The sequence below is a fragment of the Triturus cristatus genome, chromosome 9, assembly GCF_964204655.1.
Source record: "Triturus cristatus chromosome 9, aTriCri1.1, whole genome shotgun sequence".
NCBI lineage: Eukaryota > Metazoa > Chordata > Amphibia > Caudata > Salamandridae > Triturus > Triturus cristatus.
Window position 1 is genome coordinate 57035368 of NC_140592.1, and position 17503 is coordinate 57052870.

The 17503-nt window shown below is 44.0% G+C and overlaps 1 protein-coding gene across 3 annotated transcripts in view; it reads right to left on the reverse strand.

Annotated features, from left to right (window-relative positions):
• EEFSEC (eukaryotic elongation factor, selenocysteine-tRNA specific) overlaps positions 1 to 17503 on the reverse strand; it is a 628480-nt gene that overhangs the window by 286415 nt on the left and 324562 nt on the right. For all 3 annotated transcript variants that reach the window (XR_014968482.1, XM_085624392.1, XM_085624391.1), the window contains exon 5: positions 13273 to 13914. Coding sequence is in view for 2 of the 3 variants with exons in the window: in XM_085624392.1 (XP_085480518.1) it covers positions 13273 to 13914 (642 nt within the window). In the remaining variant the exon portion in view is untranslated. The remainder of the gene's footprint in view (positions 1 to 13272; positions 13915 to 17503) is intronic.

Consider the following 17503-nt stretch of genomic DNA (forward strand, 5'->3'; position numbering starts at 1 on the left):
TCTAAGGTTAGATGGCAAGTTGCGCCCAGGGATGAATCCCGCTTGCTTGAAACCTGAAACCCTACCCTCTGACCTGAATTGGGACAAAACTACTGTAAAGTGAAACCAAGAACATTTAAAGAGACTCAGCTTTGGCTCTAGAGGGCTGTCAGACCAGGGGTTATGTGAGTTTAGCCAGATTTGGCTCTAGAGGGCTATCAGACCAGGGGTTTTGTGAGTTTAGCCAGGTTTGGCTCCAGAGGGCTATCAGACCAGGGGTTTGTGAGTTTAGCCAGGTTTGGCTCCAGAGGACTATCAGACCAGGGGTTTGTGAGTTTAGCCAGGTTTGGCTCTAGAAGGCTATCAGACCAGGGGTTTGTGAGTTTAGCCAGGTTTGGCTCTAGAAGGCTATCAGACCAGGGGTTTGTGAGTTTAGCCAGGTTTGGCTCTAGGGGGCTATCGGACCAGGGGTTTTGTAAGTTTAGCCAGGTTTGGCTTATCAGACCATGAGTTTAGCCAGGTTTGGCTCTAGAGGGCTATCAGACCAGAGGTTTTGAGAGTTTTGCCAGGTTTGGCTCCAGAGGGCTATCGGACTAGGAGTTTTGTGAGTTTAGCCAGGTTTGGCTCTAGAGGGCTATCAGACCAGAGGTTTTGAGAGTTTTGCCAGGTTTGGCTCCAATATAGCTGCTACCTCCTCCTCTTGACTTTTAAAAAAATCCAACAGAACAGTGAAGGAGGAAATTATATGGTGGTAATGCCACAGCATCCCCTAGAGCCCTTCACATAGATCTGAAACCCTTCGAACAAAACCAAATAGTAACTATATGATGCTTAAAATAAAAAAATCACAAATACTGACCGGGTTTTAAGAAACAAATAGTATAAATGAAAGTTATTTTCATATTAAGATATCCCGTAAAAACACAGCAAAACAATAAAAAAGATAGTTAGAGGGTATGTTTGAAAACGTAATTTCAATCATTTTAATTGACTTAAGAAAGAAAGAAATCACCAGAGATTCCTGGTTTATAATACCTTAGCAACAAAAGAAAGGAGGATGATCTTACGTTTATATTCTTTATCGCAAGTATGGAGATTTTAAAACTAATCCTATTCTTAAACAGGGAGGAACAAGAGCTCCTCCCTAAAGATGTTAGCTTTAATTATAAAGGACGTGGCCAGACGTGGGTCCCGTGCTCTCCATGCCACTGGAGACAAGCTATCCTGGATGATATGGGGTGAAACCCCGAAACCGGTCCTAGGATGCTTGTTTCCAGTCAAGGGAGGACCTGGCTTGGCAGTTCGGGCTGGACTCTTCCCATTGGGCGCAGGGTCAAGACTGATTTGCATATGGCTGGGTTCAAACTGGAATGGCGTTGTGAGTAAAAAAACGATGGATTTAGGCCCAGATCTCTGTACTGGGGTGAATGTATGACATTGTTCTGCATTCTGTCCATCAATTGTTCTTTTTTCATTTGTCACCCCGAGTGGGACGGGTATGCCCAGACGTGGGTCCTGTGCTCTCCATGCCACTGGAATCAAGCTATCCTGGCTGATGAGGGCTGAAACCCCGAAACCGGTCCTAGGATGCTTGTTTCCAGTCCAGGGAGGACCTGGCCTGGCAGTTCGGGCTAGACTGTTCCCATTGGGGCGCAGGGTCAAGACTGATTTGCATATGGCTGGGTCCAAACTGGAATGGCACGGGGAGCAAAACAACGATGGATTTAGGCCCAGATCTCTGTACTGGGGGAATGTATGATATTGTTCTGCATTCTGTCCGTCAATTGTTCTTTTTGCATTAAATATAAAGGTCTGCATTATTTTTTAAGAATCAAACAGTAAAGCATTAATTATGTACAGAAAATATAGAATAGGTATGATGGATTTGTTATATATTCATAATATTTAACTTATTGTCCCATTCTTCATTTCAGCGCAGAGCCGGATTGAAGATTCGATGGCATACTTTTGAAACCAGAGAGCTTTATTAAGTCCCCCATCTTCAGAGCTGTGCAAGTCCTAAACTTTGGTTTCCGCCCTAATTTGGATTCTGACTTGGGCATGCACGATTTTGAAAAGGTAACACCTTGTGCACATAGTGATGGTAAACTGCAAGAATTCTGAGTTTGCACACTTCAGAACAAGGGTAAAAACGTGCAATTTTTGCACAATTATTGTGTTTTCTCCAATTTGGAGGTCCAGAATGATGAGCAAATTGTGCACTGCATACATTCCATCGTGCTTAATTACTGGGTGTGCAGTTTGCGCCCAGAATTCTGTGGGCCACAGAAAGAGGTCTTCGGTATCTCAGAATACGAACAGGAAGTGAGTGAAACACTGCACAAGAGGAAATAACGTCTTGTATTCAGACAGGAAGGCAAAGTCAAAATACAATGCCCACAGTCGACCTACATTCTATTTCACAATATTCTGTATATTTTACAGTGCCTACAAAATAAAGGCCAGAGTATATGGAAAAGGCAAATATGTTACAACCGTTCCAAATTATCGGTTCCCACGCCAGATGAGTACCCTCCCTATCCCAGGGTTTGGGGATACTGGTTCACCGTGGAGGCCCTGTAGATAAGTATATAGCTGTATGGTGTGTCTGAGATAAGAGGTGGGGTTAGACCCCGTTTGCTGAGCTACCGGGCCTATGGGCTAGTGGGCCGCACAACTGTGGCTGAGGTCATCTGCCACTGGTGTACGGCAGTCCATTCTATGACTCTGCAAACTGGGACAAGTACAGCCCTTCTCACACTTGACTCTCAGGGTAGTGAGGGCGAGCAGACACAGGCTTCTCAGGGAAGTAGTGTGAGGGGGGCATGAGCTCAGAACTCAACAATCAATCAACATTCACAATAACTTCAATGTCTAACACAGGGCTTGTCTTTTTAGAAAAGAAAGTACTTTTTAATCCAACAGTAGAACTAAAAGATATACAATTAAATCCAGCATACTGGACAGTGATCCTGGTTATCAGTGCCCCTAGTGGCACTATGCCTAATGATCACCCCTTGTTCTGTCCCCACTGTGCAACCCTGGAGAAACTTGTCCCCCGCCCCCCAAGTAATTATGAAAGAAGCAGAAATCCGTCTCGGGTGCAGATTCTGGTGCCCCACAAGTCTTATGTGCAATCAGTTCATACATATCACATGTTATTACCCCAGTGGTGTATTTGTTAGGAAGACACGCTGGACAAGTGCGGATCAAGCAGCTTAGTGTAATCCCCATAGGGGCCGCCAAGGAGGCCTGGTGCGGCCTTCATATGCAAGGGCCAGTTCCCAGCATGGATTGGAAGCCCTGGTGCTTCCACGCAGGAGCCAGCCTGGCAGCTGGGGCTCCGTCTGGCCAGTGAGATGGATGTAGCCTGCAGGGCTGTTGGCCAACGCTGAAGCAAGTAAGGGCCCTGACCAGGCAGGTATGATCACCAGACCAGCTGCAGTCCAAAAGAGGCCGATACAATCACTATAGCACTTGCAGCCCGGACAGGACGGACATGAACACCACAGCATTTGCAGCCCCGTTCGAACTGGCACAATCACCAAGGCAGTTGTGTTCACATAGGCTTTGCGTGAACGCAGTATTCTGTAGCAAAAGCCACTCCCTACTTCACTCTCTGCCAATTAGTTTCCCTGGGTGCCCCTCCACCCAGGTCACGCTGGGCTTCTCCTCCTGGACAGTCTCTCCTCATGCACCTCCAAGCAGGCAGGCTTCTAGGCACTATGCAGACCCTCAGCCACTCCAACAGAAAGTTCAAACTGCAGGTAATGTCGCCTCGCCTCTGGGAGACTGGGTTTTAGGCAGACAACAGCCTTTTGAGTACTCTGTGAAGCACTCCCTTGTTCATGAAGGACGCAGAACTGGAACCCAGTGGGGTGGGTCCCTTGTTGATACACATTTTCTAGACTAAGGACACAGCTCCACTTTCACAATCATCAGGACTAGAATGGGGTGGTTCTCTTTCCAGTGTCCTTCGGCTGTTCTCCAGACACAGCTTTGTGTAGAGTGATGCTTCTCACAGCAGATAGCACTGGGACCATCTCCAGACAGGAGCACCCACAACAGGGCCACAATGAAGTGTGAGGTTTTTGCACCTAGTTTTCATCAGCTTATCTGAAGACATTATCATGGATAGACAGAAGGAAAGACCTGACAAAATATTTGTACTTTCCACAACAAACTGCAGTCCCAATCTTCACCCCTAACATCAACTAAATGACAGTGCTCATGAAGAACTAACCAGCAGCCCCTTGCTATCAAAAGTGTTTGTGGAATTTCTAATGGTACCCGTCTCCATTCTCCCAGCTCCCGGTGAGGTCCAGCATTTCCTAGGTCCGCCATCTAGCGAGTCGTCCAGCCAAGGAGCTCTTTTGCAGATAGGTGACCTGTGGTCTTCATGGATCGGTGCTAGACCAGTGATGGAGTGGACAGTATAGTCGGTGGACTCCATCCCCTTACAGCCTTACCGTAGTAGATACAAAAGGAATACACAGTCCATTCAGTTGACACAGCCCCATTTCCAGTGGTCTGCCCGAAGCCAGAGGTATGATGGCAGCCCTTCGTCAGGACGAGAGCAGTTCATCGATGGCAAAGGTAAGGCAGGTCCTTTAAGGGTCTATCAGGTCTCCTCATAAGAGACCGTTCTCACGACTAGAACAGGTGTTAAGAAGGGGAACATGCAAAGTACCAGAAAACACATTTTTATTGAGAATTAGATTTATGTGCATTGCCTGGTTGTTGATTTAGCTGTCTGTACTGCTGCAACAAAACTAGGAAAATACATCTGGTTGTCACAAAATAAGGGCAGCTCCCAAGTGTCGCTGCAGTTGTACAAAAGGTTTATTTTTACAAAACAAGTTCAAAACGTCCAGAGACAGAACTTCCCCATGTCCCACCAGGTTAGTGCAGACTCCTCTCTCTGGTACTTCCAGGCGGGTCGTTGATTTATGATGGGTCTGCATCAGAGAGCCAGGAAAAACAAGCTCTCCTTGGGCTATTAGCATCTCTGATGGAAAGCAGTGTTTCAAGTCGAGCAGGAAACAGGACCCTCTTGCCCTCTGTATCTTTTCCCCATTTATTGGTGCATTAGCCAGTAACATCCCCATGACGTGGGTGGACAGCACCAGGACAGAAGAGAACACAATGCTTATCACGTGGGCTGTAAAGACACTGATTCAAGCAGCACAGCCAGGGCCATGGCAGTCGGGTTGGCAGGCACACGAGGAAGTTGTTGCACAAGAAATTGGAATCTTGTTTCTACTGGTTAAGTGGTTAAGAATGCATGTTTATCTTGATGTACATGATATATAAAACTTTAAATAAAGTTGTTAAAAAATGATTTGTGTTCTGTGGATGCCTGTCTGAGGAAGGTATTGTGAAATTATAGGAAACCAGTCCTCAGCCACGTTCAGGAGCTTTGAATGGAGGACTTGGAAAAATCATGTTTCCATTAAAGAACTGACAAAGGTGACAAAAAAATAAGACAAGCATTAAATCTTACAACCAGAAGAACTCTGAGCCTAACTTTTAGAGCTTTATCAACTGCAGGGACCAAATGATAGTCTACAAAGGGGACCGCTACAATATGGGAAGATGAGGCTGATTCATAAGTTTTTGCAAAGAGAAATATGTTTTAAACCAGGTCGCATTCAAAGGTTTAAAAAAAAAAAGAATAATAATCAGCTCCCCTTTAGCGCATTTTATATAAATGCAAATTACTTAAATATACTTTTTTCTCTTTCCAGCACTATCTAAACATATTTTTGGATTTGACTTTGGTTGATTTATGACCCATGTGTGTGCTTATTTATACATGGAACACACATTTCCTTTTCTTTTTGCATACTGTTTTACTCATACTTTATAATGAAAATTTAAAAAAATGAATTGGAACACGGGTTTAGAGACAAATGTGTTCTTGAAAGCACTAAATGACATTAGGAGCTTGGATAACTTCTTCCCAAGACCTTTGTTACGATCTTCAACACAGGTGAAGTCGAAACTCTGCAGTTTATCCTAGATATTGTCCTCCCTATTATATTCACCATCTCTATTGTGCATAAATTAGAAGTAATTTACACTTTTTTTTAACAGACTAGCTTCAATTCTCCCTTATTTGATCTAATAGGCTCAAACAAGACTTAAGTGGTAGAGAGAAGTGTGGCAACGTCAAACACCGGTTAAACTTCCTATCCTTAGTGAATCCACCATAAACACTCTTTGGTCCATGCCTAGGATTAACCGAAGGCCTTCAGCAGAATAGCTTACCTGTACTTCCAAAACCATCCATTGACTGGGAAGTTGCTGATCTGCAAATGTCGTGCACACAACTGTCAACACCTCAACAAAATTCCAATGACGTAGCACCTCGCCTTCCTGCCAGTGGGTAAATGGCGGCCATTATAATTTCTGAGCTGCATTTGAATCCTAGAGTCCATGGCAGCTGCATGGACTTAGTGCCTGGCACCCATTTAATGTGCACTGAATGCCAGTGGGCACCACACGTGTTTTCTCAAATGAGTTCTCAAAGTGCATTAACTCGCTTGCGTCGAAATTAGAGCCTAGATTAGTTAAAAATCAAATGCAGTGGAAATGAACTAAATGTCAAATGAAAACAAAATGATTTAAACATTTTTTTCAATGTGGATGTATTATTAGATAAGGATGATAGATCCATTAACGGTCACAAAGAGCTTCAAGCGGTAGCTTAGCACTCCATTGTAGACCTATGACTATGCATGTTTGCAGGAAGAAAGTCGGATTTAGACGTATTTACTTTTTGGGAAAATCTTGTCTCTAATTCTGACACAGAATAATACTACTTTACCTTTGAAAAGGTAAATGCTGTGTTCAATGCCTAGTAGTGAACTTCTCTCCTACCCTTTGTGAGCTGGAAAGGGACAGGGCCCAACCTCTTCAACGAATGCACCCGGCCCAACAAATAAGTGTTCACTACCGTGCATCTTGAATAGGACACCTCAGACCCATGCACCATGAATTCAAGACACTAGCGGCCCTCACTTTTCTTTTATGTTATCTGTTCTCCCTAGAACAACTCTGAAAACAGCTATTTGCTGGATCCTTTGATAATCTAAGAAATGTAGGGGCATATTATCAATGGCCAACGATAATTATCGCTGGCCTGCTTAGCGATACATTTCTTATCGCAGGGTATCTCTGGAATTTATCGCCCTGGTAGTGCGTTATCATCAACGCGCTGCTCCAGGGCGATAACAATTCCAGAGATAGCGAGGTTATCGATGTTCTGCAGGGAACATCGCTGGTTTTCCAGCGATGTTCCCTGCAAAACGGCGATAACCTTGCTGATACGACCCTGTGGTCGTATCGGCATAATCCACCCCCTATAAACATAGGTAAGTCAGGATTTTAGCAGACGTTAGATTTTGGCGAAAACTGCAGTTTTCGCCAAAATCGAACGTCTGCTAAAATCCTGTGGGCTACCTTGTAAATATTGCAATGTGAACATCAGCGATATTTGCAAGGTAGTCCATCCAGGGTAGCCTAGTGATGCCCACTTTGCATCTCGTAAGTAATGCAAAGGGAGGCGCTGGGAAAAGGGTGCTAACATGCGATTATGCATGTTTGCACCCTCTTGTAAATAGGGCGATCGCTTTATCTCCGCTTTTTTGGCCTTTTAAGCCAAAAAAGCAGAGATAAAGCCCTTGTAAATATGCCCCGTAATATTTTAAAAGCACCACATACTGGCACAACCCCACTCACTAAAACCTCAGTAGCCTTTACACCCACACCATGACCCAACAGTAGCGAGGAGGAGAAGGTTACACACAAGCCACCTGCAGCAGCAATTCAAGAATAAAGCCCCCTTATGACCAAGAAAAATTATTCCAGCGCTTTCTTGCTTGAATCCCATCTACAGTGTCTTATGGAAACAAACTAGGTGGCTTCCACACTATCCATACTTTTCTGATTTCCACATGAGCCAAGAAAGGTGTCTCTTTGCCTTATTTTCATAGATTTCACGATTCTAAGGCTGTGGAATGTCTGCATAGTGTTGATGTCAGAAGTTCTCTTCAACATGGTAATGTCCATATGCACGAGAATGGCCAAAATTGTTTCTCTTTTTATATTTACGTCGTCGCGGATTACCATTTTCTTGGGTGAGTTTGCAGGTTGGTACCAAGAAGGAGCTGCCACCTTTTCGGGATGTTCTGAAAGGAGGAATAAAAACAACACCGATGCCATTCCTGATCTGAGGAGCCTCCTATGGGTAGAGAATTTGAATCTAGATGTAGAAAAATTGGTCCAGCGTTTTGGATCGCCTCGCGGGCGACGCCGATAGCTTTGAAGGAGATTCTTCTTGTGACGCGCAGCCAGCCACGGAGTCACAGGCACTGGCGCTGTTGACATGTCACTCTTGGCTAAGAACTTGTCTGGATTGACTGGAGTTTAGGCACTTTTTAAGCCCCAGGTAAAGCCCATTCACATACTCTAGTTGTGACAGGACTACAGCATTTAAGACATACTCTATAAGGGAAGTCTATTTTTGAGGGATTTAGTTCCAAATTATTTTTTCTTATCTAGCTGTCTAATGGCTAAAGTCATGCAGAAGTCTAGGTGCCCCAAGGTTTTAGGAGTTTTCCAATTTAATGAACATAATGAGGTACTCTGCATAGTTATAGCTATAAAAGGTACGTTCAAAGGAGTTCTAATGCTCAAGGAGTGGGGGCGTATACGTTGAACAAAATAGGACAACCGTTAAGCCTTAGGGAAAACTTACCTTTGTGAGAATCGTGCTGACAGACAAGTAGGCTATGACACAATTTCTAAAATTAGGGTAAAACTGCATCCATTTTAGGGCATATCCCATATTCTTGTAACACCTAATCTTTTAAAGAGAAGCTGCTGGTCCACAATATGACATGTGAAGTAGGGGGAGAGCGGCAACTCTGCTGGAGTCCACCATGTTTTTTGAGGAAGTCCCAGTTTGCAATTCATGCTGAATCAGTCCCTGTTCCAGCTCAGAAGTGTCTATTGGTCAAACAGGAAAAAGGTTTTTCTCAATAAAACCTGAGATCTGAATAAATGTTTTCTCTGTTGGTTTGATGTAGTCTGTAGTTTGTTGGATGCTTTGGGTCTAGACCTTGCTTCCTCAGGCTTGGCTTGATGTAGGATGTTTTTAATTTGTTGGCAGCTTCTTTGGATGATAATGATTCTTTAATGATCATTCCATCTCCTATGAACACATAGAAAGACTAAAGGATGTCCTTTAATCTATTTGGCTATTCCAGCAATGGTGATAATCCCAATTAGTTCATTTTTTTTATGCAAAGTTGGTTAAAGAAATATAGCTCTGGATGTGTGTTCATGTGGCCATAATTCAGCCTAATTAACACAGATATTCTTGGGAATTATTAACCCACTCTGGGAAGCAGTTTGTTTTTCGAAATCTTATGGAAGTTTTGTATAGTTATTTTGTCGAGTTGGTGGCATCGCTTATATGCTGTGAGTAGTGAGATTTCTTCACTTTTTTAATTGTCGCCTTGTACATTCTGTAATGCATCTGTACTAGATTTTTTTTTTGGGACAAGTATTTTTTTTGTTCACTGTCTTTCTAGGATTCTGAGTTATTTTTTGTAGGCTTATGTTTGAGTTGAGTTTGTCCGCCTTCTGTCGTCCTTGCACAAGTTATGAGGCTTTAAGGGGAGCTTCTTTGTCGAAAACCTTGGTGAGCCAGGGGTGGAACTGGTTGATAAGATTCAATGGTGGCGCAGTCGACACTTCTGAGTCGAAGGGGCCATTGAAGCTCTCCGTGGCCTGCACAGGGAGACTGGGTTGGATGTCGTAATGATGCTGCGGTTGTGAGGCTTAAATTGAAAACATTGAAATGATGATCACTCAAGGAGATGGGCTGTGTGCCTCTGACGTTGATGAGGTTCTTTAGACCCTTAAGTGCTAAGGACGAGATGGTCTTGTCCTCAGCGCAGCCAGCCCCAATGGTACTGAGGACATGACCATCTCGTCCTTAGCACTCGAGGGGATAAACTGAATATGGTGTCCAATTGTGTGTGCTATGGCAACACACTTCTGGTAATTGGGTTGGTCTAGGATGTGGTGGTGATCAATTGTGTCAAACCATTTGATGATGTCTCTTAGGACACAGAAGGGCTTCCGTGAATGTCATTTTTTTGTGGAGTAGGTCAGTAGACTACAAGGAATAAGGCAATGAAACCTGGGTGTGGCGAACAACAAATACGTAAGGATCTGTACTCTAGTACTGAGTGATCTCTAATCATGGTAGTCATTAGGGATATTTTGTGCACTACGGCTAGTACACAATTGCACCTCGTTTGTGTGGTTTCTGTGCATTTAAGTGTTCTTTTGAGAATGCCTTTGATGAGGATTGCTGACAAGTTGTCTCTCTTCCAACTTTTGGTGATAATTTGGAGCTTGGAATCACTTGATAGGTCACATATGCAAATCCCTTTTTTTCCTGAACATCTAGCTTCTATCAGGATGCCCAAGAAATGCATCTGCAAATAAAATGGTGTTCAATCCAACCTGCATCTCTGCAATGTATTCTCTGCATGGAAGTGTGAGGCAAAGGACTTTGCCTTGTATTTCATTCCACCCGGGTGAACGCTTGTCCATTACCCACCCTCTGCAGGCTGTTCTCTGGATGGAATTTGTCAGACATTTCTGCTAACTTGTTCTAGATGGTTCTAAAAAGTATGTTGGTAGGGTGAGAGGGTGCAACTCGTTGCCAAAGGATTGGCTTTGGTGTCTGGTGTGTATGCGGGTTGTATCAGACGTTCTACTGGGCTGCTGCACTAAAACATCAGCTTTCTAACTGTTCCAATATGAATTTCAATAGAGAGAAGAATTCTGCATGTAAAGCACTTTTATGCAACATATGTGCGACGGGTACTATTGCTTCCTGCTATATGGAAAGCAACAGACCTATGTAGATACTCTCTACTTAACATTGGGCATGACCAACTGGATGCCAATTCAACAATCTGCTGAGTATCTAAAGCAAATATGTGTTGTTGCCGCATGTTCCTACGGATCTGTTGTCGCTGAAATCAAACCTCGCTCCAAGAGGTCTTTTTGTTGTTAAATTAACAGCTGGAGCCTGGCTGTTCTGCTTTCATATGGAATATTTCCAGAAGAGCAAAGAACTCTTGTGCATCACAGCTGGCTTTAGAGCAAGAGTTGAATTTAGTCAAAAAAAATGTGTTCCAGTTCCCAAAAAACAAAAAAATAAAACATCCGCGGGACCTATATATTTTGCTGTATGATATTAACAGAGATGAACAAAAAAGTTAACGAGTGCTGATACGTACAACTAGATTTATTTATAATTGACTTTTCTTCCATTTGTACCAAGAATGTGGCCCTAATGCTGAATGGTCACGGGCAAGAGAAGTTGATTATGTGGTTCTGGAACATGAAAAAGAAGTGGCGTGCCAATCTCTAGGCAGAAAACAGATGTCTTGGGAGAAAATGTGGGATTTTGTGGTGGTGACTGGCGCTGTTCCATGGAGGAAGGAGGTGGTGGGTCTAACATGTAGTGGATTTAAGAGAAGGCACATCGACCCCACCTGAGGCTCAGACTGGAAGTCGCTGTATGACGGATCTGAGCCTGTACATCACGACAAAATCCGCAAAGGTAGATGCCACTCTACGGCTTCTATTGTAGATCAAAGTTTCTAGTCTTAGTCCATCCACTGCAAAGGCATAGTTATCATTAGAGCAGCAAGTGCGTAGAGGCCCCACTTCCCTCTAGCTAATTCTGTCTTTTACTAACCGATGTGGGTTAGGAGAGTCCATTTTGTTTGCTTGCTCAGGGGCCATGTCACTCTTTCTACACCACGATACACTGGCTAGCTGGAGCTTAAGCTGCGGAAAGCCACTTTAAACCGCGCCTGTGGGCAAGCTCTTTATCCCTGGTTCTTTTTATCAGAGCCTTCACTAAACCTCCCTAGCCTGAGCCAAGAAAGTGCACCACATCAGACAGGATGCGGTCTAAGTTCAATGGGAGTACAAGGATCATGTTGAAGACAGGCAACGCAGACATGCAGTAGAACAAAGACACAAAGGGAAGTAGTGTGGTTGCACACCACAAACCAGCAACAGTGACTCTCAAGTGTGTACCTTAGCTCTAATGGCCGATCCTCTTTTTCTGGTCTTTCCCAGTATTGTGGGAATGTAGTTGTATGTCACAGTTCACCTTTTGCATCACACTTGTAGGTTTCAATAGTTCACTTTTTTTGTTGTAATTCAATAGGGTCACTGCAGCTATATATGTAGTAATAAGTGTCCTCATATTTAGCTTCACTGCTCATTTCACTGTTCAAAGTACCTGTTCAAATAACAGCTTGTACTGCTGAGGAACATCTTACCCTGTGCACCGCCACTAGGTAATAGACAGCCAAACCTTGAACCACAGACCTGTGTTGTGGTCGCATTTTCCGCAAACAACCCTCTGATACAAACCTGAACTTTAAAAGTCTTTACTCTCTTTCTGGATTTCCTTTCATGAATAAAATCATATGTTTAAGGGCATCTCAAAACACACATTTAAGGGTTTGTCCCAAGGAGAGGTGACTCCTTAATAGATATTAAGGTATAGCATATTCCTATGGTCCCAAAACAACAAAGTTGAGAGAACACCCAACATCTTGGTCATGACAGCCTCCTTTCTATGAAGGTAGCAAGAAACAAGTCTTTACGTAAGGCAGCCAGAAGTATTTGTCACCTGCTATCTCTGGTGCTAGTGGTAGACTGCAACCACTCCCTGGCGCCCGTAGGCCAAACTGCCGTCCTCTGTAACATCTCTCCTTCCAATTGGCCCTTGAGCCACTACCATCTGCGGCGGGGAGAGGCAAGGGTGTCTACCCTTCCCTTGTGGCTTTGGAAAGGACAGGGGCTTCTCCTGACCACCAGTGATGCTCATCCCTAAGGTGTCTGCCAGCTCATGGAGTTGCATAGGATATGTGGCCACTAGGAGATTCTGACCATCCAGCAGCCGATTAGAATTTTGTATTCTGATCCAAACTGCTCCTGAGCTTTGCAATAAAGGTACCGAAACCCCCACACGAATCATTGATGAAATGTTCACATTCATTCCTGGTCTGTCTTGGGAGGCAAGGTTGGGCTTACCGTAGCAGACACCCTACTGTAGAGATCGACAAAGAATGTTACAGAAAGCTCAACTATCAGTTGGCTGAGAGGCTATTAGCTAACAAAGAAGTAGGAATGAGTCACACAGACTGCTTTACACACGCAAATCACATGCAGATTACTCACCCGCTCCACTTGCCCTTCCTTGTGCTTCTGCTTGTACACCTTCAGCTTTGGAAGAAACGACTCAGCATAGTTCTTGTCTTCAAGTCCCTCCAAAAGTACCCCGTGGAAGGCGAGCCGACAGGTATTGGCATGGATGTCAGTGTCTAGTTTGGAACCAATCACGAGGCACAGCTTCGGACACGTGACTGGCTTCTCGAATTCCAGAAGGGCCCACTGTTGTTTGGGCAGCCGCCCTTCGCCCACTTGGCTGCTTTCCTCGTTTGTATCGGAAGATTTGGAGTCTTTGGACAGATATTCCTCCTGGTAAAGGTACTCTTTTTCAAAATCCAAACCTTGCTCTGGGGGCTCTTTGTCAAAGTCATCAGGAGCTGGACTGAAGAACATCACTCGGCCCATCACAGTCTCATGGCCAACTGTGATGTGGAACTTGGCCTTGGTGTGTAGCGAGCCACGGAAATATGGAATCTTCTTCACCAAGATGATGGCAGCATGGATAGTGTGCAGGGAGTCCGGAGTGCACACAAGGCCTCGCTCCAATAGCTTCGGGTCAAACTGCGTGACGCAGATGCCCACCCTGTCGCCCTGCATGGCGCTGCTCACAGGCTTATGGAACATCTGCATGGTTCTCACCTTCTTCGTCACCTGTCAGAGAAAAGTAGGATATTGTTAAAAGCTGTTTACAACTCTAAAGTCCTCTCCCAGTCTGTCTTGTCTGGAAAAGGATGGAAGGCGTGGCATGCAAGAAAACACTGAGAGATATCCTGGCCTTAACTACCCTAGAAAAGGAGAGTGGATTCACACATGCATGGGGTGCTGGACACAGAGCAATGACAATGACAGAGGATCAGAAAACAATGGTTACAGGATAAACTTGATGCCTAGTACCCACCTGGTATTGTCTGCAGCCTCGCCCTGTGGGTATCGTGGGCAGGTGTACTGTAAAAGACCTTACTCCGTGCCCGCACTTAACGAGCATGATCACTTGGGCTGCAGGGAGTTGCTGCTGGCCACACTCAAGGCCCGATTCACAAAGAGCCTCAGCACTCATGGTAAGATCTCCGCAATGAGAAACTACAATCCGGGGATCCCACCACAGCTGCGGTGACTTCGCCATGAATGCAGAGACTCTTGGTGAAAGGCCCTCAGTCTTGTACCGAGCCCCCAAAGCGTATGGACACAGATCATGGCTTGATTGTACTGGAGGGAAAAGTACCAGAAACATGGCAATTTCGAAGGTTATCTCTACTACCCACAGGGCATATTACAGGCTACGCCCAGGAGATAATAAAGGCAGGGTTCCTTCACTCAGGGATATCCAGAGTCCATAACCCGGAGGCACGTATCAAACGATACAAACCAAATTCAGGGAATATTTTGATTCAGGGGCATTAAAATGGTCTATTAAGATCACATAGTAAAACAGGTCATAAAATTTAGAAACTCTCTGAAAAATGGTTATAAAAAAGGTACATTGCAGCTATAGTTGGTCATACCTGCACATTTCTCAGACTGCGATGCTTACGACATTACATATCAACCACACATTATAACATTATCAACGCGACGGCAGGATTGGGGATCCTCAGTGGGTACCCAGAAGTTCTCTTACGAGAAACTGTTGTTTCTCACCAGTGTCCCAGGGACCATGAACTCACCAGTGTCCCAGGGACCATGAACATTTATACACATTTCTCTGGATGCCAGGCAATCCTAACTCAGTCTTGACTGTAGGTTTGCCCCCTTTCTCAGAAAAAATAACGGCCATTTGTTCATGTTTTGCCATTCGAAGTGGGAGAATACATGGGAACTGAAAAGCAAATTCTCAGTGTGTTTTTGTAATATTGCAATTATGCCTTTATTTGTTTGAATAATCATTTAGAAATTAATTAGACTGTTCGCAAAAATACTATCCCAATATTTAATTTTTAATAGCCTGGACTTAAAACCACAGGCCAGACTGGTAAAAAAATAAAATAAAAAAGTCAGGTGTGAACCCTACCCACTGTGCACACCTTATGACCACAGAAGACACACGTGGTGTGCTATATTAATGTACAATTCAAACCTCACGCTCAAATGACCTGTCTAAACCAGAAAAATCGTTACCCAGAATTCAGTGCATCCTTTGCTGACCTTTAACATAACAAAATCCCGAAGAGAGTGGCAGTTACAGTGGCACGCGCTGGTCCTGTTACGTTTTCAGGCTTAAAATAAATTTCCTTTTCCACCATGATCCTTTGTATTTAATGCAAATTCAATAAAAATTCATAAGCTTAAAAAAAACATCTTACCAATTCTCTTAAATATAAATGTAATAATCGTGTTATTCTTTCGATCCAAAACGAAAAGGTATCAGTTACAGTTAGAACTCTTCGACCATAACATCTGCCTAAAACACTCCTGACCTCACACATAACACCCAGTTACACTCCCGCCAGTTCCTGAACGAACATGGCGCCTGCCGGCCAAAGTTCCATTGTTCGAGAACATTCGGCCCCATGCTGCTCGCTGCTAATTTACCCTGCAGCTTTTCGAGGATAATGCAGCTTGGAAGTGAGGGACGGGTTAGCCCTTAATTCTGCTAACTTCGGATGTTTAAGTACACTACACACTACGCCATAAATATTAACTCCAGTTTGTAATTGCATTACAGAGTGAGGCGGTAATACAATCCCGGCTGCTGGTCCTGAACTGCTGTCTCGGCTACATTAGGCTGTCACTTAAACCCCTTAATCGTGTTACAAGCATGTTACATACTCCGGCTCCTACGGTTACTCTAAAGTCTTTGCACAGTTTCATCGGAGATGTAATGAAAAGCTTCTCGAATGGCAGCCTGACATGGGAATAAGCTAAGCGCTGCACTAAGACGGCTATCAAAATATGAGCTATAAATATGTTTATGTGCATCTCGCTTATCGTATTAAAAATCCTTTTAAAGCCCAAACATGCCCAAAAGGGTAACTGGGACTAAATGCAAAATAATGGACAAAGGATGAACAGCTAGGAAACGATTTCTCCTTAACATGAACCAAAAACAATAAGGTCCCGTCACTTAATGGTGCGCGCCCACTAACACTCAAAGGACACTTCTTTCTCCATCAGTTTCCACCAGTATCTGGGATGGATCAAGGGCACAGGTCAAGAGGGGTAGGCAGCTACTAATGGGGAGGCAGGTAAGGAGGATCGGGCCAAGGGTAAGCACAGGATGGTCTACACAAAGCCGTACTGCAGTCACTAAAGATCCCTCTTGAGACTCAAGGCAGGACACAATAAATAACCTCCTATATCACCGAATATTAAGAGCTACTAAAGAATTTGTTGCATCTGTTTGAGGGATCAAATGTCTAGATAGACTTTCAAGTGACTCTGTTAAATTCATAAGTGAATCAAAAAGTGGAGTCACTGTGGGATTGTTTTTACAGAGATTCAAGGTGGCTGCCTTGGAAAAGGACCATTCATTCTTCTTTTCGATAGCCACACATTCTGCACCTTTATAAATGCAACGCTTGTCCACAGATCTCTACAACAGGGTCTAAAATGGACAATCAGGAATTGACAAGACTGAAGGATACGTAAGGTACAAACTACTGCCTGCCCAACTACTCTCTGTAGGGACATTTGCAACTTACATACAAATCATTTTCCTACATAAACTAGAAGTCTGTTGTTGGAAATTGGGTTACTGGTTTTGGGGGGGTTGGGGGCGGCGAGGGGTGGGTAAAACCCTACTCAGGCAGAAACCACAATCTCTGTCAAGGTTAAACACAAGCCAACCCCAAATTACCCTGTGCTTAACAATCTGGTAGCTTGTCACTAAAGCAGTCAGGCTTAACTTAGCGGTAATAGTTAAAGTATTTATGCAGCACTTCAAACAATAATAAAGTGAAAACATGACACAAAAAAACCACACCAATTTAGAAAAATAGAGTGAAGTGTAATAAATTTGAGATCGAAAACAATCCAATCAGTAGAACCGAAGATATGCAATTTCAAAGTTTTAAGTAAAAATAGTGCCTAAAAGCTCCAATTGTGGTTATCTGGTCACACCAAACCGTGGCAAAGTCACAAGTTAAGGCTGACTGTGACAGAGTGCGGGCTAGATACAGGGACCAAGTTAGGCCCACTGAACAAAGTACCGTAAATCCTGGTTGGCACAGCGTTCTGAGATCCTGCGCCAAGGATGCGTCATGAAGTGACAGTTTTGAGGGGCTGCAAGGTTGTGATGCAGAGC